This window comes from Oncorhynchus nerka, linkage group LG27 (genome assembly GCF_034236695.1).
Source record: "Oncorhynchus nerka isolate Pitt River linkage group LG27, Oner_Uvic_2.0, whole genome shotgun sequence".
NCBI classification, from domain to species: Eukaryota; Metazoa; Chordata; class Actinopteri; order Salmoniformes; family Salmonidae; genus Oncorhynchus; species Oncorhynchus nerka.
Window position 1 is genome coordinate 67,751,299 of NC_088422.1, and position 21,537 is coordinate 67,772,835.

At 45.5% G+C, this 21,537-nt stretch overlaps 1 protein-coding gene across 1 annotated transcript in view; it reads left to right on the forward strand.

Annotated features, from left to right (window-relative positions):
* The window catches only part of LOC115112199 (potassium/sodium hyperpolarization-activated cyclic nucleotide-gated channel 3-like), a 100,304-nt gene that overhangs the window by 18,326 nt on the left and 60,441 nt on the right, over nucleotides 1–21,537 (forward strand). Inside the window, exons 2-4 of the mRNA XM_065011157.1 lie at nucleotides 18,106–18,186; nucleotides 19,035–19,117; nucleotides 19,493–19,916. Of these exons, the coding sequence (XP_064867229.1) occupies nucleotides 18,106–18,186; nucleotides 19,035–19,117; nucleotides 19,493–19,916 (588 nt within the window). The remainder of the gene's footprint in view (nucleotides 1–18,105; nucleotides 18,187–19,034; nucleotides 19,118–19,492; nucleotides 19,917–21,537) is intronic.

The following is a 21,537-nucleotide window of genomic DNA, read 5'->3' on the forward strand; positions in this document are numbered from 1 at the left end:
ACTTGACACAAATGTGGGAAGCATTGGAGTCAACAGGCCAGCATCCCTGTGGAAACATTTTGACACCTTGTAGAGTCCATGCCCTGGGTTGCACCTCAATATTACGAAGGTGTTCATAATTTTTGTACACTCAGTGTAGTTAATGAGTGTATGTAGAGAGAGAGTGTCTGTAGAGAGAGAGTGTCTGTAGAGAGAGAGTGTCTGTAGAGAGAGAGTGTCTATAGATAGTGAGTGTCTATAGATAGTGAGTGTCTATAGATAGTGAGTGTCTATAGATAGTGAGTGTATATGAATAGTGTCCACTATCAGTGGTTGACCAGATTAATCTAGGTAGGTGAAAGCTATGATCCCTTATTGATGTCACTTGTTAAACCCACTTCAATCAGTGTCGATGAAGGGGAGGAGACAGGTTAACAAAGGATTTTTAAGCCTTGAGACACTTGATAGATTATGTATGTGTGGATTCAGAGGGTGAATGGGCAAGACAAAAGATTTAAGTGCCTTTGAACAAGGTATGGTAGTAGATTCCAGGTGCACCGGTTTGAGTGTGTCAAGAACTGCAATGCTGCTGGGATTTTCACACTCAACAGTTTCCTGTGTGAATCAAGAATGATCCACCACCCAAAGGACGTCCAGCTAACTTGACACAAATGTGGGAAGCATTGGAGTCAACATAGGCCAGCATCCCTGTGGAACACCTTCGACACCTTGTAGAGTCCATGCCCCGAGTTGCAACTCAATATTAGGAAGCTGTTCCTAATTTTTTGTACACTCAGTGTACTTTAATGAGTGTCTATAGATAGTGAGTGTCTGTAGAGAATGAGTTTCTATATATAGTGAGTGTCTGTAGATAGTGAGTGTCTGTAGAGAATGAGTTTCTATATATAGTGAGTGTCTGTAGATAGTGAGTGTCTGTAGAGAGTGAGTTTCTATATATAGTGAGTGTCTGTAGAGAATGAGTTTCTATATATAGTGAGTGTCTGTAGATAGTGAGTGTCTGTAGAGAATGAGTTTCTATATATAGTGAGTGTCTGTAGAGAATGAGTTTCTATATATAGTGAGTGTCTGTAGATAGTGAGTGTCTGTAGAGAGTGAGTTTCTATATATAGTGAGTGTCTGTAGAGAGTGAGTTTCTATATATAGTGAGTTTCTGTATATAGTGAGTGTCTGTAGAGAGTGAGTTTCTATACATAGTGAGTGTCTGTAGAGAGTGAGTTTCTATATAGTGAGTGTCTGTAGATAGTGAAAGTGTGTCTATGGGTAGTGTCCATAGAGAGTGACTGTCTATAGAGAGTGACTGTCTGTAGAGAGTGAGTGTCTATATATAGTGAGTGTCTGTAGATGGTGAGTGTCTGAAGATAGTGAGTGTCTGAAGATAGTGAGTGTCTGTAGAGAATGAGTTTCTATATATAGTGAGTGTCTGTAGATAGTGAGTGTCTGTAGAGAATGAGTTTCTATATATAGTGAGTGTCTGTAGATAGTGAGTGTCTGTAGAGAGTGAGTTTCTATATATAGTGAGTGTCTGTAGAGAATGAGTTTCTATATATAGTGAGTGTCTGTAGATAGTGAGTGTCTGTAGAGAATGAGTTTCTATATATAGTGAGTGTCTGTAGAGAATGAGTTTCTATATATAGTGAGTGTCTGTAGATAGTGAGTGTCTGTAGAGAGTGAGTTTCTATATATAGTGAGTGTCTGTAGAGAGTGAGTTTCTATATATAGTGAGTTTCTGTATATAGTGAGTGTCTGTAGAGAGTGAGTTTCTATACATAGTGAGTGTCTGTAGAGAGTGAGTTTCTATATATAGTGAGTGTCTGTAGATAGTGAGTGTATGTAGAAAGTGTGTCTATGGGTAGTGTCCATAGAGAGTGACTGTCTATAGAGTGACTGTCTGTAGAGAGTGAGTGTCTATATATAGTGAGTGTCTGTAGATGGTGAGTGTCTGAAGATAGTGAGTGTCTGAAGATAGTGAGTGTCTGTAGAGAGTGAGTGTCTATAGATAGTGAGTGTCTATAGATAGTGAGTGTCTATAGATAGTGAGTGTCTATAGAGAGTGAGTGTCTATAGATAGTGAGTGTCTATATATAGTGAGTGTCTGTAGAGAGTGAGTGTCTATAGATAGTGAGTGTCTATAGATAGTGAGTGTCTATAGATAGTGAGTGTCTATATATAGTGAGTGTCTGTAGAGAGTGAGTGTCTATAGATAGTGAGTGTCTGTAGAGAGAGAGTGTCTGTAGAGAGAGAGTGTCTATAGATAGTGAGTGTCTATAGAGAGAGAGTGTCTATAGAGAGTGAGTGTCTATAGAGAGTGAGTGTCTATAGATAGTGAGTGTCTATAGATAGTGAGTGTCTATAGATAGTGAGTGTCTATAGAGAGTGACTGTCTATAGAGAGTGAGTGTCTATAGATAGTGAGTGTCTATAGATAGTGAGTGTCTATAGATAGTGAGTGTCTATATATAGTGAGTGTCTGTAGATAGTGAGTGTCTATAGATAGTGAGTGTCTATAGATAGTGAGTGTCTATAGAGAGTGACTGTCTATAGAGAGTGAGTGTCTATAGATAGTGAGTGTCTACAGATAGTGAGTGTCTACAGATAGTGAGTGTCTATAGATAGTGAGTGTCTATATATAGTGAGTGTCTGTAGAGAGTGAGTGTCTATAGATAGTGAGTGTCTATAGATAGTGAGTGTCTATAGATAGTGAGTGTCTATAGAGAGTGACTGTCTATAGAGAGTGAGTGTCTATAGAGAGTGAGTGTCTATAGATAGTGAGTGTCTATAGATAGTGAGTGTCTGTAGATAGTGAGTGTCTATAAATAGTGAGTGTCTATAAATAGTGAGTGTCTATAGATAGTGAGTGTCTATAGATAGTGAGTGTCTATAGATAGTGAGTGTCTGTAGAGAGTGAGTGTCTATAGAGAGTGAGTGTCTATAGATAGTGAGTGTCTATAGATAGTGAGTGTCTGTAGAGAGTGAGTGTCTATAGAGAGTGTGTCTATAGATAGTGAGTGTCTATAGATAGTGAGTGTATGTAGAGAGTGAGTGTATGTAGATAGTGAGTGTCTATAGATAGTGAGTGTCTGTAGAGAGTGAGTGTCTATAGAGAGTGAGTGTCTATAGATAGTGAGTGTCTATAGATAGTGAGTGTATGTAGAGAGTGAGTGTCTGTAGAGAGTGAGTGTCTATAGATAGTGAGTGTATGTAGAGAGTGAGTGTCTGTAGAGAGTGAGTGTCTATAGAGAGTGAGTGTCTATAGATAGTGAGTGTCTATAGATAGTGAGTGTATGTAGAGAGTGAGTGTCTGTAGAGAGTGAGTGTCTGTAGAGAGTGAGTGTCTATAGAGAGTGAGTGTCTGTAGAGAGTGAGTGTCTGTAGAGAGTGAGTGTCTGTAGAGAGTGAGTGTCTATAGAGAGTGAGTGTCTATAGATAGTGAGTGTCTGTAGAGAGTGAGTGTCTATAGATAGTGAGTGTCTATAGATAGTGAGTGTCTATAGATAGTGTCCACTATCAGTGGTTGTCTGATAGAAGAACCCTCTTGCAAAATGTTTGTTATCTTGCCTTTTCTCAGACCAGTCATGTTTGAGAAACAGACTTGGCCTCTATTCACCAGGCCGTTGGCAGCAGTAGCATTGCTGCCTGCTAGAGTACTACTAAACCATAAGGAACCAGTGGGGCTCCTACTCAGTGCAACAACCTCTCCACTTATGGAGGGATTGAGTGGAGTCCAGCAGAATAAAGAGCCCTGTCTGTGTAGTTGCCATGATTCACAGGAAATACTTCCCCGTTCCCCGGCCGCAATGTGTTTCGCCTCCTCCCGCCCTCACGCTATGCTTGCCGTCTGACTAGAAGACTCAGAAAGATTGCTGGATTAAGAGACATGCAGTGTTGATGTGACTCTCGCATTTCTCTTCCCCGTCTCCAAAGACATCTTTTCCCCCTGTTATTTGTAAATCAGTTAGAATATTTTCCCGGGCCGTTATTAGCACCCGCCAGGGAAGACTGAAAAGGGAAGATGGTGGCAGGGAAATATGTTTAAATCAAATGCATTTGCACTATTTAGCACATACACTCAAGAAATGACAGAAATAACAAATAAACAAGATAAATCCGCTCCTATTTGGTTTAACAGTCAGATAAGCCTCTGCTTTTGCCTTCTCACGCAGACCAGATCAACTCTGCATTGCGTCCCACATTTTTATTTCATTTTATGCTTAAAATGACTTCTTAGTAAGGGTTTTCCATAAACTGCTGGGTTTTAAGCTGCATTAATTTTGGCTATATTTTTCCCTCTTATACCCATATCTTTTTTCGGGGGAGGGTGGGACAAAATGTGCTAAAATGTGCTTACAATTTCTGTGGAGTTTCGAGCAACAGGGCTCAGTATATGAAAAGAGGAGAGATTATGTGCTCCTTTATCCACTGAGCAGAATATAAGGAGATGAATTATTCCTCCCTCATTCTCTCCTCAACCTTTCTCTCCCACTCATTTGTTTCGCACCATCTTGTTTTCACTCTCGGTTCCCTCTCTCTCTCCGTGTTCCACATTTTTTCTCACCGTTTCTCTCGCTCTCACTCTGACCGTGGATCAACATCTCTGAGATGGATAGAAAGGCTTTCATTTCTGCTGCTCCATTTGCTGATTACATCACCTGGTTGGGAAAGATAATTGACAGGGTCTTGGCTAGGGGAGTGAGGTGGCTGGTGGTAGGAGGGGGTGCTGGGGCTGGGGCTTGAGCTAGGCTAGGGCTGAGTAGTGAGGGGGGCTCTGGGGCCGAGGCTGGGGTATAAGGCTGGTGCCTGAAAGTGGGGCTGGGGCTACATGGGACTGGGGGTTGAGATTGGGGGCCGGGGAAGTGAGCGGCAAGGTGACAGTGTGACCTACAATGTGACTGCCTGCTAATATAATGGCAGCTACGGTAGTACATTAGGTTAGCTCTTCATCTGGTTTAGGAGACAGCTGTTCACTCTCTCTCCTGGGAAACAGGGTGATGTGTGTATAGGAGGCATCCAGCACTGTGCGCTGTTCACGCTCCCACATCAACACTCAGTGGTTGACTGATAGAAGAACCCTAGACATGACATCCAACAAGTCCTCTTGGGAGATACAGTACATAGATAACAATGGATCTTGATAATAAAGATGGATGCAATTAGGGGTGAAATGGCAAGCAGGCAGGAAGTAGAGAATGGAGATCCAGCTGTATGTAGTCAAGGGGATGAGAGCAGGCTGGAGAGCAGTCTGTGGGTGCATCCCAAATGGCCCCCCCTGGTTGAAGGTAGTACACTATTTATATAGAATCGGATGTCATTTCAGACACAGGCTGGTTGAAGGTAGTACACTATTTATATAGAATCGGATGTCATTTCAGACACACCCTGGTTGAAGGTAGTACACTATTTATATAGAATCGGATGTCATTTCAGACACAGCCTGTGTCTATGCCCTGTGTTCTCCTCTGGTAGGCCTATGGACTGTGTTCTCCTCTGGTAGGCCTATGGACTGTGTTTTCCTCTGTTAGGCCTATGGACTGTGTTCTCCTCTGGTAGGCCTATGGACTGTGTTTTCCTCTGTTAGGCCTATGGACTGTGTTCTCCTCTGGTAGGCCTATGGACTGTGTTCTGCTCTGGTAGGCCTATGGACTGTGTTTTCCTCTGTTAGGCCTATGGACTGTGTTCTCCTCTGGTAGACCTATGGACTGTGTTTTCCTCTGTTAGGCCTATGGACTGTGTTCTCCTCTGGTAGACCTATGGACTTTGTTCTCCTCTGTTAGGCCTATGGACTGTGTTCTCCTCTGGTAGGCCTTTGGACTGTGTTTTCCTCTGTTAGGCCTATGGACTGTGTTCTCCTCTGGTAGATCTATGGACTTTGTTCTCCTCTGTTAGGCCTATGGACTGTGTTCTCCTCTGGTAGACCTATGGACTTTGTTCTCCTCTGTTAGGCCTATGGACTGTGTTCTCCTCTGTTAGGCCTATGGACTGTGTTCTCCTCTGGTAGGCCTTTGGACTGTGTTTTCCTCTGTTAGGCCTATGGACTGTGTTCTCCTCTGGTAGATCTATGGACTTTGTTCTCCTCTGTTAGGCCTATGGACTGTGTTCTCCTCTGGTAGGCCTTTGGACTGTGTTCTCCTCTGGTAGGCCTTTGGACTGTGTTCTCTGTTCGGCCTATGGACTGTGTTCTCCTCTGGTAGGCCTTTGGACTGTGTTCTCCTCTGGTAGGCCTTTGGAATGTGTTCCCCTTCTGGTAGGCCTATGGACTGTGTTCCCCTTCTGGTAGGCCTATGGACTGTGTTCCCCTTCTGGTAGGCCTATGGACTGTGTTCCCCTTCTGGTAGGCCTATGGACTGTGTTCCCCTTCTGGTAGGCCTTTGGACTGTGTTCCCCTTCTGGTAGGCCTATGGACTGTGTTCCCCTTCTGGTAGGCCTATGGACTGTGTTCCCCTTCTGGTAGGCCTATGGACTGTGCACGGTGGTCCTTTTGTTTTTGTAGAGGGCACAGTGAGTTGCTGACTGTGCTGCTTGCAGAGTATCCTTGTAGAGTCTTTTATTCCCCCGAGCAGGTAAAGAACGGGCCGTCCTCTACTCTGCTCTGCTCTGTGCAGGGACTCTGTTGTGTGTGAAGGACTCTGTGCACTGCGACCAGGGACAAGGACAGGGACACTGTGCCTCTCTCTACTGGTGGCGCCAGCCAGCAGCACCTTTTAATAGAAAAAAATAGTCATATGCTACCGGGGTGCTGGGCGGTATAGAAAGTCCTCTTCGACTCCTTCAAACGTTCGGTCTCCCTTGTACTGCTGTTTATTCTGCAGTGGCTACGTTGATTAGGTTGTTGATATTCATAAGAGAAAGATTGAGCATCCAAAACTGATACATATTTTAGATGGACTTCTTGCTTGCGCTCTAGCTTTGTTGTGTGGCTTTGTTTTAATTATAGGGTCTTAGAGAAGGATGTAGCCAGAGGGGAGGGCTGCCGTCTTATCAGCTCTTAACCAACCACGCTATTTCTTTTTATTTTTTGCGTTGTTCGTAACTTGTTTTGTACATAATGTTGCTGCTACCGTCTCTTATGACAGAAAAGAGCTTCTGGACATCAGAACTGCGATTGCTCACCTCAAACTGGATGAAGAGTTCTTCTTCAATGAGTCGGACGGGAGGGATATACTACTACAGACACTCGACCAGGCCCAGATCCCCGTGATTTGCTGGAGAAGGAAACAGAGATTTAGTGGAAAAAGATCAGGGTGCCTTGCGAGGATCAGGCAACGAGTGGCTAATCTGCCCTTGCCTTCCGTCCTGTTAGCTAATGATCAATTACTGGAAAAGAAATGGGATGAGCTGAAATCACGTATATCTTACCATAGTGACATTAAAAACTGTAATATCTTATTTCACAGAGTCTTGGCTGAATGATGACATTAAGAACATACAGCTGCCTCCCGGGTGGCACAGTGGTTAAGGGCGCTGTACTGCAGCGCCAGCTGTGCCATCAGCGTCCCTGGGTTCGCGCCCAGGCTCTGTCGCAACCGGCCGCGACCGGGAGGTCCGTGGGGCGACGCACAATTGGCCTAGCGTCGTCCGGGTTAGGGAGGGCTTGGTCGGTAGGGATGTCCTTGTCTCATCGCGCACCAGCGACTCCTGTGGCTAGCCAAGGTTGCCAGGTGCACGGTGTACCCTCCGACACATTGGTGCGGCTGGCTTCCGGGTTGGATGCGCGCTGTGTTAAGAAGCAGTGCGGCTGGTTGGGTTGTGTATCGGAGGACGCATGACTTTCAACCTTCGTCTCTCCCGAGCCCGTACGGGAGTTGTAGCGATGAGACAAGATAGTAGCTACTACAACAATTGGATACCACGAAATTGGGGAGAAAAAGGGGTAAAATAAAAAATAAAAAATAAAAAAAGAACATACAGCTGGCGGGTTATACACTCCATTGGCAGGACAGAACAGCAGCCTCTGGTAAGACACTGGGCGGAGGCCTATGCATATATGTGAACATACAGCTGGCGGGTTATACACTCCATTGGCAGGACAGAACAGCACATTTACATTACATTTACATTTAAGTCATTTAGCAGACGCTCTTATCCAGAGCGACTTACAAATTGGTGCGTTCACCTTATGACATCCAGTGGAACAGCCACTTTACAATAGTGCATCTAAATCTTTTAAGGGGGAGCGGGGGGGTGAGAAGGATTACTTTATCCTATCCTAGGTATTCCTTAAAGAGGTGGGGTTTCAGGTGTCTCCGGAAGGTGGTGATTGACTCCGCTGTCCTGGCGTCGTGAGGGAGTTTGTTCCACCATTGGGGGGCCAGAGCAGCGAACAGTTTTGACTGGGCTGAGCGGGAACTGTACTTCCTCAGTGGTAGGGAGGCGAGCAGGCCAGAGGTGGATGAACGCAGTGCCCTTGTTTGGGTGTAGGGCCTGATCAGAGCCTCTGGTAAGACACAGGGCGGAGGCCTATGCATATATGTGAACATACAGCTGGCGGGTTATACACTCCATTGGCAGGACAGAACAGCAGCCTCTGGTAAGACACAGGGCGGAGGCCTATGCATATATGTGAACATACAGCTGGCGGGTTATACACTCCATTGGCAGGACAGAACAGCAGCCTCTGGTAAGACACAGGGCGGAGGCCTATGCATATATGTGAACATACAGCTGGCGGGTTATACACTCCATTGGCAGGACAGAACAGCAGCCTCTGGTAAGACACAGGGCGGAGGCCTATGCATATATGTGAACATACAGCTGGCGGGTTATACACTCCATTAGCAGGACAGAACAGCAGCCTCTGGTAAGACACAGGGCGGAGGCCTATGCATATATGTGAACATACAGCTGGCGGGTTATACACTCCATTGGCAGGACAGAACAGCAGCCTCTGGTAAGACACAGGGCGGAGGCCTATGCATATATGTGAACATACAGCTGGTGCACGATATCTAAGGAAGTCTCGAGGTTTTGCTCGCCTGAGGCAGATAAGATAAGCTGTAGACCACACTATCTACCGAGAGAGTTTTCATCTGTATTCTTCATAGCTACACACCACCACAGACCGATGCTGGCACTAAAACGGCACTCAATGAGCTGGATACCGCTATTTGCAAACAGGAAAACACTCATCCAGAGGCGGCACTCCTAGTGGCTGGGGACTTTATTGCAGGGAAACTTAAATCAGTTTCATCTCATTTCTATCAGCATGTTAACTGTGCAACCAGAAAGACAATTCTAGACCACCTTTACTGCACACACAGAGACACATACAAAGCTCTCCCACGCCCTCCATTTGGCAAATCTGACCATAATTCTATCCTCCTGATTCCTGCTTACAAGCATAAATGAAAGCAGGAAGCACCAGTGACTCGGTCTATAAAAAAGTGATCAGATGAAACTGATGCTAAACTACAGGACTGATTTTCGACCTCTCCCTGTCTGAGTCTGTAATACCAACATGTTTCAAGCAGACCACCATAGTCCCTGTGCCCAAGAACACTAAAGTAACCTGCCTAAATGACTACCGACCCGTAGCACTCACATCTATATCCATGAACTGCTTTGAATTGCTGGTCATGGCTCACATCAACACCATTATCCCAGAAACCCTAGACCTACTCCATTTGCATACCGCACCAACAGATCCACAGATGATGCAATCTCTATTGCACTCCACACTGCCCTTTCACACCTGGACAAAAGGAACAGCTATGTGAGAATGCTATTCATTGACTACAGCTCAGCATTCAACACCATAATGCCCTCAAAGCTCATCACTAAACTGAGGATCCTGGGACTAAACACTTCTCTCTGCAACTGGATCCTGGACTTCCCGACGGGCCACCCCCAAGTGGTAAGGGTAAGTAACAACACATCCGCCACACTGATCCTCAACACGGGGGCCCCTCAGGGGTGCGTGTTCAGCCCCCTCCTGTACTCCCTGTTCACTCAAGACTGCACAGCCAGGCACGACTCCAACACAGTCATTAAGTTTGCTGATGCCACAACAGCCTGATCCCCAACAATGATGAGACAGCTTATAGGGAGGAGGTCAGATATCTGACCATGTGTGCAAGGACAACAACCTCTCCCAACCTTATCAAGACCCGGGAAAAGGAGGACAGAGCACGCTCCCATTCTCATAGACAGGGCTATAGTGGCGCAGATTTAGAGCTCCAAGTTCCTTGGTGTCCACATCAACAACAAACTAGAATGGTCCAAACACACCAAGACAGAAGAGGGCACGACAAAACCCATTCCCCTTCAGGAGACTGAAACGATTTGGAATGGGTCCTCAGATTCTCAAAAGGTTTTACAGCTGCACTATCAAGAGCATCCTGACGGGTTGCATCACTGCCTGGTATGGCAACTGCTCAGCCTCCGACCACAAGGCACTACAGAGTGTAGTGCGTACAGCCCAGTACATCACCGATAGCCAAGCTTCCGGCCATCCAGGACCTCTATACCAGGCAGTGTCAGAGGAAGGTCCTAAAAATGGTCAGACTCCAGCCACCCTAGTCATAGACTGTTCTCTCTGCTACCGCACGGCAAGCAGTACGGGAGCGTCAAGTCTAGGTACAAGAGTGTCCTAAATAGCTTCTACCCCCAAGCCATAAGACTGCTGAACAGCTAATCAAATTGCTACCCAGACTATTTGCATTTCCCCCTCCCCCCAGAACGCTGCTGCTAATCTCTGTTATTATCTTCCCTACATGTACATATTACCTCAACACCGGTGTCCCAGCACATTGACATTGACTCTGTACCGGTACCCCCTGTATAAAGCCCCGCTATTGTTGCTCTTTAATTATTTGTTTTTCTTATCTCTTACTTTTTTTAATAAGGTATTTTCTTAAAACTGTATTGTTGGTAATGGCTTGTAAGGAAGCCATTACCTGTTGTATTCGGCGCATGAGACAACTACAATTTGATTTGATTTAGTATTTGTCTTTGGAAGTGGTTCATATTTCATGAATAAGCGGTACATTGCATGTGTTTTCCAGTCACTGGTCACAGGTTATTATGCGCTTGACAGTTACCAGTATGCATTCTCAGTCTATATGCAAAAGGATTGGACTCTTCTTAGCTGTCGAATCCCAGAATATGCGCTCTATTAACTCGGACTTGAATATAGACAAGGCCTTAGACATTATAGATCTCCACCAGCTTCAGCATCAGAGGTCAAACCTGTCTCTGCTCTGGAGTTTAGGTGCAGCTGGGAGACTCTTATAGAACAGTTTTTTTTAGCTGGATGAACATCCTTCTGTGGTCCATCATCACCTGGCTATTGTAATCTTATTAATGGTATTATTCATATACTTTGCAGTATTAGGAAAGGGTTGTTCCGTAAATTAGATTCCCCCTTTCTCATGTTGGTGTTTAGTAAATCATCTGTTTTTCCTCACCCCAAGGTTGGGGAGATTTGGTGCTTTCTCTCCGGTGAATTCTTCTTACGACAGCGTCAGTGCTCAGGACTGATAAAACGCTCAGTCTCACCTAAAAATAGCCACCTTCGACTGCGTAGCCCGTGTGTCAGTGACCGCCGGCTGTGCTTAGCAAAGTCAGGGCCGTCATTGCAGTTCATCGGAGCGGGGTGTCAACAAAAATAGGATTAACCCTTTTAACCCGATTCTCTCCTGGACACTTCAATTTCCTCCTGTTATTGTCTCATAGTGTGCCAACTGGCCCAATGGAGAACTGTCTTGCACAACGGCTATGCAGTGTGTGTGTGTGTGTGTGTGTGTGTGTGTGTGTGTGTGTGTGTGTGTGTGTGTGTGTGTGTGTGTTTGTGGTGTCTTGAAAATGTATAGCTGTGTTGTCCTTGTAATAGACTATCCTGCTTCATTTTCACTCATCATCCACCTGTCAGAAGAGGCCTAAGAGTTAATGGATTCCCGCCACTGCACACACACACACACACACACACACACACACACAGTCAAGCCAACTGTTCACTGTCCCCTTAGTCCAGTAGTGACACCCCTAAGACGGGTTAGAGTAGCCAGTGGCCGGTGGTCAAATTGATGCAGGCAGTGTGTCCTGCTTGTGTCTAATGTGACATGGGGCCGCATCCTCAGGCAAATTACGAATCAGCACTTCTGACGAGGATTCCTCACCCTCACACAAAACAGCAACTCACAAGAACTAGGTAAGGGAGACAAAAACACACTAAACAAGGACATGAATTATTCAAGAGGGGAACTGCTTTTCATATTCATTAATAGATCAACATCAGTCATTCAATCAGCCAGAGTCACATTTACAGTGGGAATGATTGTGCTGCTGCTCTCTGGGAAGGAAGAGCAGGGAGGAACAGGAACACCACACATTGTTGTTCTACTGTCCTCATTCAGTCAGACGCCACGCCGAATGTAGAGGAGCACACAAACACACACACACTCTGCTCCTCATTGCTGTCACTGTCTTCAAGGCTAGTGCACCTGACATGACAGACAACCTACCTGGATGCCATACCATCACTCTCCTAGCATGTCTGGCAACAGGTAGAGAAGGCACCCTGCGGGCAACGCACGTACACACACACACACACACACACACAAACACAAACAAACAAACTGTCTGTAGATCCTTTATGCCTTTTCAACATGTTCATATTGGGTGATAGGAGTGTGTGTGAGTACGTGCAGTGCTCTAGTCCTCCGTGAGTGATGTCAGAGCCCCAGTGTGACGGTGACACCAGGCTGGGCTGGTGTGGCCCCAGGTAGCTAACTCCAGGACAGGGTGGTGAGTGGGAGAGAGGTTTATCTTGTAGCAGGAGGCACTCTGAGGGTAAAAACATGGGTCCGCAGTCCTTGGTCTCTTCCCAGGAGAGCAGACGGTGTGGTGTGGACCGTACCTCTGTCTCTGTAGACGAACAGGCATGGAAATGTCACGGTCTGTCGTCATGACAGTGAGCAGTCCCTCCCCAGCACTATAACAACTCAGGTGTAAGCTATGCAACCGGGGTCATTTCCTCTCTCTCTCCCTATCTATCGTTGCCTCCTTCTCTGGATCTCTCTCTCTCTCGCTCCTCCCTCAAACTCTCCCTCTCTCTATCGCTCCCTCCCTCTCTCTATGGCTCTCTCCCTATCATCCTTCTCCTCCCCCTTTCTCTCCCTACACCGCAGCAGCGTACCCCTGCCTGCACTGATATCACCATGAAGGACACTGCCTTTTGTTTTATACAGGGAAAAGCTATCAATCCACAAGTCAGTGCTTTCAGATAGACATAGAGATGGGGATTTTGTGCCTTTGCAATGTTCGTCCACCACCCTGCCCTGTCCTGCGCTCGCTGCTCAGTCTATCTATATTTATAGAACAATGTTCCTCTGTGTCAGAATCCCAATGCATAATGAAGCACAGTAAATGGATCCCTGCTATGTTTAGGTGGGCTGACCTCCATTAGAAGGCAATAGCAAGCGTGAACAAGAAAAATAGCACGCACACACACACACACACACACACAGAGAGACACAACTCGCACACATTTACACAGAACCAAATGTGTGTTCTTGATTCTTGAATAGAAATACCAATACACACATTATATGACCAAAAGTATGTGGATACCTGCTCGTCAAACATCTCATCCCAAAATCCTGAGCATTAATATGGAGTTGGTCTCCCCTTTGCTGCTATAACAGCCTCCATTCTTCTGGGAAGGCTTTCCACTGGATGTTGGAATACTGTTGCGGGGACTTGCTTCCATTCAGCCACAAGAGCATTAGTGAGGTTGGGCACTGATGTTGGGCAATAAGGCCTGGCTTACAGTCGGTATTCCAATTCATCCCAAAGGTGTTCGATGGGGTTGAGGTCAGGGCTCTGTGCAGGCCAGTCAATTTCTTCAACACTGATCTTGAAAAAATAACATTTCTGTATGGACCTCGCTTTGTGCATGGGGGGCATTGTCATGCTGAAACAGGAAAGGGCCTTACCCAAACTGTTGCCACAAAGTTAAATGTTCCCTTCACTGGATGTAAGGGGCCTAGCCAGAACCATGAAAAACAGCCCTAGACCATTATTCCACCTCCACCAAACTTTACAGTTGGCACTATGCATTCGGGCAGACTGCCAGATGGTGAAGCGTGATTCATCACTTCAGAGAACGCATTTCCACTGCTCCAGAGTCCAATGGCGCAGAGCTTTACACCACTCCAGCTGATGCTTGGCTTTGCACATGGTGATCTTAGGCTTGTGTGGGGCTGTTCGGCCATGGAAACCCATTTCATGAAGCCCCAGGCAAACAGTTCTTGTGCTGACTTTGCTTTCAGAGGCAGTTTGGTACTCGGTAGTCTGTGTTGCAACCGTGGACAGAGGATTTTTATGCGTTACGCGCTTCAGCACTCGGCGGTCTTGTTCTGTGAGTTTGTGTGGCCTAACACGTTGCAGATTAAATACCCCATTAATTAACCTAAACTAGACACAGGTGAACAACAAGACAGACAAAACCAAATGAAAAAGAAAAGGGATCGGTGGCAGCTAGTAGACCGGCGATGACGACCGCCGAGTGCCGCCCGAACAGGGAGAGGATCCACCTTCGGTGGAAGTCGTGACACGGGACCACGTTGAAAGTCACAGAGCTCTTCAGTAAGGCCATTCTACTGACAATGTTTGTCTATGGAGATTGCATGGTGGTGTGTTCGATTTTATACACATGTCAGCAATGGTGTGGCTGAAATATTTGCATGGGGTGTTCGCATACTTTTGTATATTCAGTTGAAGTCGGACGTTTACATACACCTTAGCCAAATACACATTTTTCACAATTCCTGACATTTAATCCAAGTAATGATTCCCTGTTTTAGGTCAGTTAGGATCAGCACTTTATTTTAAGAATGTGAAATGTCAGAATAATAGTAGAGAGTGATTTTATTTCAGCTTTTATTTCTTTCATCACATTCCCAGTTGGTCAGAAGTTTACATACCCAATACTAATTGAGTGTAACATTGCCTTTAAATTGTTGAACTTGGGTCAAACATTTCGGGTAGCCTTCCACAAGCTTCCCAAAATAAGTTGGGTGAATTTCGGCCCATTTTGGTGTAACTGAGTCAGGTTTGTCGGGCTCCTTGCTCGCACACACTTTTTCAGTTCTGCCCACACATTTTCTATAGGATTGAGGTCAGGGCATTGTGAAGGCCACTCCAATACCTTGACTTTGTTGTCCTTAAGCCATTTTAACACAACTTTGGAAGCATGCTTAGGGTCATTGTCCATTTGGAAGACCCATTTGTGACCAAGCTTTAACTTCGTGACTGATGTCTTCAGATGTTGCTTCAATATATCCACATAATTCTAATTTCTCATGATGTCATTTATTTTGTGAAGTTCACCAGTCTCTCCTGCAGCAAAGCACCCCTACAACATGATGCTGTCACCCCCGTGCTTCACGGTTGGGATGGTGCTCTTTGGCTTGCTAGCCACCCCCTTTTTCCTCCAAACATAACGATGGTCATTATGGCAAACAGTTCTATTTTTGTTTCATCAGACCAGAGGACATTTCTCCAAAAGGTATGATCTTTGTCCCCATGCGCAGTTGCAAACCGTAGTCTGGCTTTTTTTATGGTGGTTTTGGAGCAGTAGCTTCTTCCTTGCTGAGCGGCCTTTCAGGTTATGTCGATATCGGACTCTCTTCTGTGGATATAGATACTTTTGTACCTGTTAACTCCAGCATCTTCACAGGGTCATTTGCTGTTGTTCTGGGATTGATTTGCACTTTTCGCACCAAAGCACGTTCATCTCTAGGAGACCCGTCGCCTTCCTGAGCGGTATGACAGCTGCGTGGTCCCATGGTGTTTATACATGCGTACTATTGTTTGTACAGATGAACGTGGTACCTTCAGGCATTTGAACATTTCTCCCAAGGATGAACCAGACTTGTGGAGGTCTACAAATTTTTTCTGAAGTCTTGGCTGATTTATTTAGATTTTCCCATGATGTTAAGCAAAGAGGCACTGAGTGTGAAGGTAGGCCTTGAAATACATCCACAGGTACACCTCCAATTTACTCAAATTATGTCAATTAGCCCATCAGAAGCTTCTAAAGCCATGACATCATTTTATGGAATGTTCCTAGCTGTTTAAAGTCACAGTCAACTTAGTGTATGTAAACTTCTGACCCACTGGAGTTGTGATTAAGTGAATGAATCTGTAAACAATATGTGTTGTAAAGCCCGCTCTGGTCTTGGCACTTGTACTCCAGTCAACAGTTCCTTGCCTACACGATGAGATTATTATGGACAAGAGCAAGATCATTTAGTTGTCAAGTGGCAGCCAGGCATCGATCATCATGTCACCAGAATCATCAGACCATCAATATTTCTTGGAAAGGAGCATCAAGATCATTGTGTACTTTCACCAACCTGTGAAGTTCGTCATCATTTATTTCATCTGTAGTCTAATAAACTGCATGGTTTCCCGAGTCGTAGTGGGAGGACCACACAACATTTCATCACGTGCCTTCAAGTTTACTTTGATATGATGGTTATTATATAAATATATGGTTATAACTCTACCGATGGTTTTTCCACAAAAAATTATTGCGTTATATAGCAAATGTGCCCACTTTGGTCTTGGCACGCGCACTTTAGCCGACAGGTCACAGATACAGTGCAGGTATAGACTACTTTATGATGAGATTATTATGGACAAAGAGCCCGATTATTTTTATTTGTCAAAATGGCAGCCAAGCATTGATCATCATGTCACCAGAATAGGACCCTCAATATTTATTGGAAAGGAGCATCAAGCTCATCACCGTGCACTTTCACCATCCGGTGAAGTTCATCATAACTTATTTAATCTGTAGTTTAATAAACTGCATGCTTTCCAGAGTCGTAGTGGGAGGACCACACAACATTTCATCCTCCTAGTTGACTTATTATATCTATATTTGAGCATAAAGGCTTTTCCACCGCCATTTCTTGCATAATAGATTTTAACAGACACAAAAATATCCCACCTTGTCTTGCGTGTTTTGTTTTGTCCGACCCTCGCATAAAAAGGTTGGATGGAAACCTGGTTGTTTGTTCCACAATATTTTCATCCTGGGTCACAACATTCATCACCACGGTTGTGAATCTCTGACATTGAGGAGACCTAGAGACATAAGGTATCGGGAGACAGACACATGGTTGGTGTCTGTAGTAGGCTATAGTATGTACTGTACATGACCAGAGGCTTGGGAAGGCTGTTGACCACAAATACCCCATTTCTTCATCCAAGGGAACAGGTGGAGTTCACACAGGTGTGTGCCCCCTCTCTTTGCTCTCAGGGGATTCTGACAGTAGCTTGCATACCCCCCCCCATCCCTCTCTCTGAGACCCTTAAGCATGTGGAGGAGCCCTCCTTCCCTGCCTCTCCACAGCCTCTCCCGGTCTCTTCTCAGCCTCCTCGCTTATCTCTCTGTCCAAACAGACAAGACAGTCTGCCAGCTGGGCCTTTTCTACTTCCTGATGTCTCTGTTTGTTTCTTCACAACAGTCAAGTCCTCTGAGGTCACCATGAAACTGGCAGAAAAGTGTCGAGGACAATGAGCAGGTGTTGGAACGAAAATAAATGTATATATTAGCACATAGTGATTGCAGCAGCATTAGGGGCTATTGGTGCACCTCCAGCCTGTTAGCAAGCTGTTTTGTGTTCATGATGTCAACTCACATACTTCTTCCTGACATGGGGAATACGAGGGAATGGGAAGAAAATCGAAGAGCAAATGTCATTACCCGTGTACATGTTATTTCCTTTGAAGTTGTGTCTTGTCCTCTTGGGCTTTAAATCTTAACATGAGCAAACACAGTGGCGGAAACGTCTTTCTAAATATAACTCTGCTTGACAAGAAACTGAAACCGTGGATACCCTTTTACTTTGAAAAATTCCAATTACTGTCACTGTTTCGTGTGGCAGAGTGTAAGCGAGAGGGGGTTTAGTGTGTGTCAGTGTGTGCGTGCATGCGTGTGTGGGAGACTGTATGTGTGCGTGTGCGTGCGTGTGTGTGTGTGTGTGTGTGTATTTATGTTTTTTGTAAACCATAATCCATGGCACAATGCGGCTCAACTGTCTTAGACAGCTGTGTGTGTAATATCTCTGTAATTAATGTTTATTTCAAAGTAATGTGTCCACAGACAGGCAGCACAGTGATCTCAGAGGCCATTGGAATGTTCATCTCCACTGAGAGGCATCACAGCAAAGCAACCATCAACATTGTGAATAGTATATTTTTCATTTCTTCTGGGTCTCTGCTTTAAATTGGTTTTGCTCTGAGATGGTTTTTTATGGGGCCAGTTAAACTTGGGTGGTTAAATCATCCTGCCCTACCCGCAAGAACCAGTTCACAATCCAGGACCCGCTCCCTCTGTACCATCTATAGAGCACCAAGGATACTGTATATCAACCTTTATACAACACAACCAATCTGGATTCAATTACGAAGCGGGCGGAGAGTGTAATTTATAACCAAACTGTGCGACTGGGAAGATGGACTAGGTCACGCCACACTTTGTAATCAACATTTAACCCTCGTTGACCTTTTTAAATGTGCGCCCAGCAACCACAATAGGTTACGCATCAAGACAGACTGGGAGATGTAGGCTACGCTGCGTGTGTGGACCATTACTCCTTCATGAGAGCCACAGGCTGATAACATGTGAACACTTGTGACAGCCATGAGTCACACAGGTTCATATTTGCCATATCGGGGATTTAACAGTTAGTTTAATTACATATTTTATATAACATTTTTTTTAAAGGCCTTCGAAGACAGGATTTAGTGGCGGGTCAAGACACATGGCCATAGTGTACATAGTGTACATAGTGTACACGATCCTAAACCACGTTCATTATTGAACATGTTGGGTGTCAGTGGCAGCATTAAGCAGTTCAGTATAGTACAGTCCATGTGATAGTTTAAAACGAACCGCTCATCCCAGATAGCTGCTGTAGCTTACAGTATGTACATTTAATGTGATCAGTGGTAGCGGTACTTCTCAGGGAGAGGTAGCTGTTGATCTTCTTTTCTCCTAAATCCTCCAGCCCCAATTCCTGTCTCTCCCAGGTGCTGCTGGAGTTGACTATACTGCTACTGATAGTGGGGAACCCGATCAACATCCCTATGTGGTTCCTCATGTTCTCTCCCAGGTTTTAAGCCGTCTGTGGTTCCTCCTGTTCTCTCTCAGGTTCTTAGCTCTCTGTGGTTCCTCATGTTCTCTCTCAGGTTCTTAGCTCTCTGTGGTTCCTCATGTTCTCTCTCAGGTTCTTAGCTCTCTGTGGTTCCTCATGTTCTCTCTCAGGTTCTTAGCTCTCTGTGGTTCCCCCTGTTCTCTCCCAGGTTTTAAGCCATCTGTGGTTCCTCCTGTTCTCTCTCAGGTTCTTAGCTCTCTGTGGTTCCTCATGTTCTCTCTCAGGTTCTTAGCTCTCTGTGGTTCCCCCTGTTCTCTCCCAGGTTTTAAGCCATCTGTGGTTCCTTATGTTCTCTCCCAGGCTCTAAGCTCCCTGTGGTTCCTCCTGTTCTAGGTTCTACTGGGACCTGACCATGCTGCTGCTGATGGTGGGGAACCTGATCGTCATCCCGGTGGGCATCACCTTCTTCAAAGACGAACACACGCCCCCCTGGATCATCTTCAACGTGATCTCAGACACCTTCTTCCTCATGGACCTGGTGCTCAACTTCCGCACTGGCATCGTCAAGGAGGACAACACCGAGATCATCCTGGACCCACAACAGATTAAGATCAAGTACCTGAGGAGCTGGTTCGTGGTGGACTTCATCTCCTCTATACCTGTGGACTACATCTTCCTCATCGTGGAGACACGCATCGACTCAGACTTCTACAAGACGGCCCGGGCGCTGAGGATCGTCCGCTTCACCAAGATCCTCAGCCTGCTCAGACTGCTCAGGCTGTCCAGGCTCATCAGATACATCCACCAGTGGGAGGAGGTAGGGTACTGTAGGAGGGTGTGGTCTTACATCAAATCAAATCACATTTTATTGGTCACATACACGTGTTTAGCAGATGTTATTGCGGGTGTAGCGAAATGCTTGTGTTTCTAGCTCCGACAGTGCAGTGATATCTAACAATTTCACAACATATACCCAATACACACAAATCTAAGTAAAGGAATGGAATTAAGAATATATAAGTATATTGACGAGCAATGTCAGAGCGGTATAGACTAAGATACTGTAGAATATAATAGAATAGAATACAGTATATACATATGAGATGAGTAATGCAAAATATGTAAACATTATTCAAGTGACTAGGGTTCCATTTATTGAAGTGGCCAGTGATTTCAAATCTATGTATAGGGCAGCAGCCTCTAATATGCTAGTGATGACTATTTAACAGTCTGATAGCCTTGAGATAAAAGCTGTTTTCCAGTCTCTCGGTCCCAGCTTTGATGCACCTGTACTGACCTCGTCTTCTGGATGTTAGCGGGGTGAACAGGCAGTGGCTCAGGTGGTTGTTGTCCTTGATGATCTTTTTGGCCTTCCTGTGACATCGGGTGCTGTAGGTGTCCTGGAGGGCAGGCAGGTAGTTTACCCACGGTGATGCGTTGGGCAGACCGCACCACCCTCTGGAAGGCCCTGCGGTTGCGGACAGTACAGTTGCCGTAACAGGCGGTGATACAGCCCGACAGGATGCTCTCAATTGTGCCTCTGTAAAAGTTTGTGAGGGTTTTAGGTACATACGTGCGTGTGAGAGAGGCGAGATTATTATAATCCATAGTATATCCACCAAACACAGAATACCTACACGTGAACACAGACCATCTTTACGACAGTCGACTGTCCTCTATAGAGTACAGCTCCTCGGAGAGAGATAACGTTGTTTACTGAGATCCATAATGTATTACCTTTCCCCTGGGGTTGGGCTAGAGGAAGCTACTCTAGCTAGATATGTCTGATTAGATCCACTAGTGAGGCAAGGTGAAGAGGCTTTTTGCTTTACCTCATCCACCAGTGAGATGATGAAGAGAGAAACGTTGATTACTGTTCTGTGCAGAAGCAGTCTATCTACCAGTCTGACGAAGGGAGTCTAGAGAGAGCGAAAGAGAGAGAGAGAGAGAGAGAGCCTCTGCTGCTGCTGAAATACAGGGATGATTATAATTGCCGTAATAATTAGAAATGTTCCCGTCCCTCCCTGGGTGTATCCTTGAGCACTGTCCCAGAAGTAAGAGGTGCAAAGTGAAGCAGCAGAGCCCAGCAGGAGATGCATTCAGTCAGTCTGTCAGTCAGTCAGGAAGGAGACAGAGACACTCCTCCACCACCAAGAAAGCAAGGCACACACAGACCCAGGCACCGCCACAGGGAATTTACATACCAGCCAACAGATGGGGCTCCCTGCCCAACCTCTGTCCTTCTAGCGCCAGCATCTACAATAGTTGTGTGTTTGTCTAAACTGCACATTTGAAAAAAAAGGTGCTATCTAGAACCTAAAATAATTATTTGGCTGCCCCCATAGGATAACCCTTGTTGGTTCTAAGTAGAACATGGGGTTCCATGTAGAACCCTATCGGGAAAGGTTTCTACATGGAACCTAATAGGGTTCTGCCTG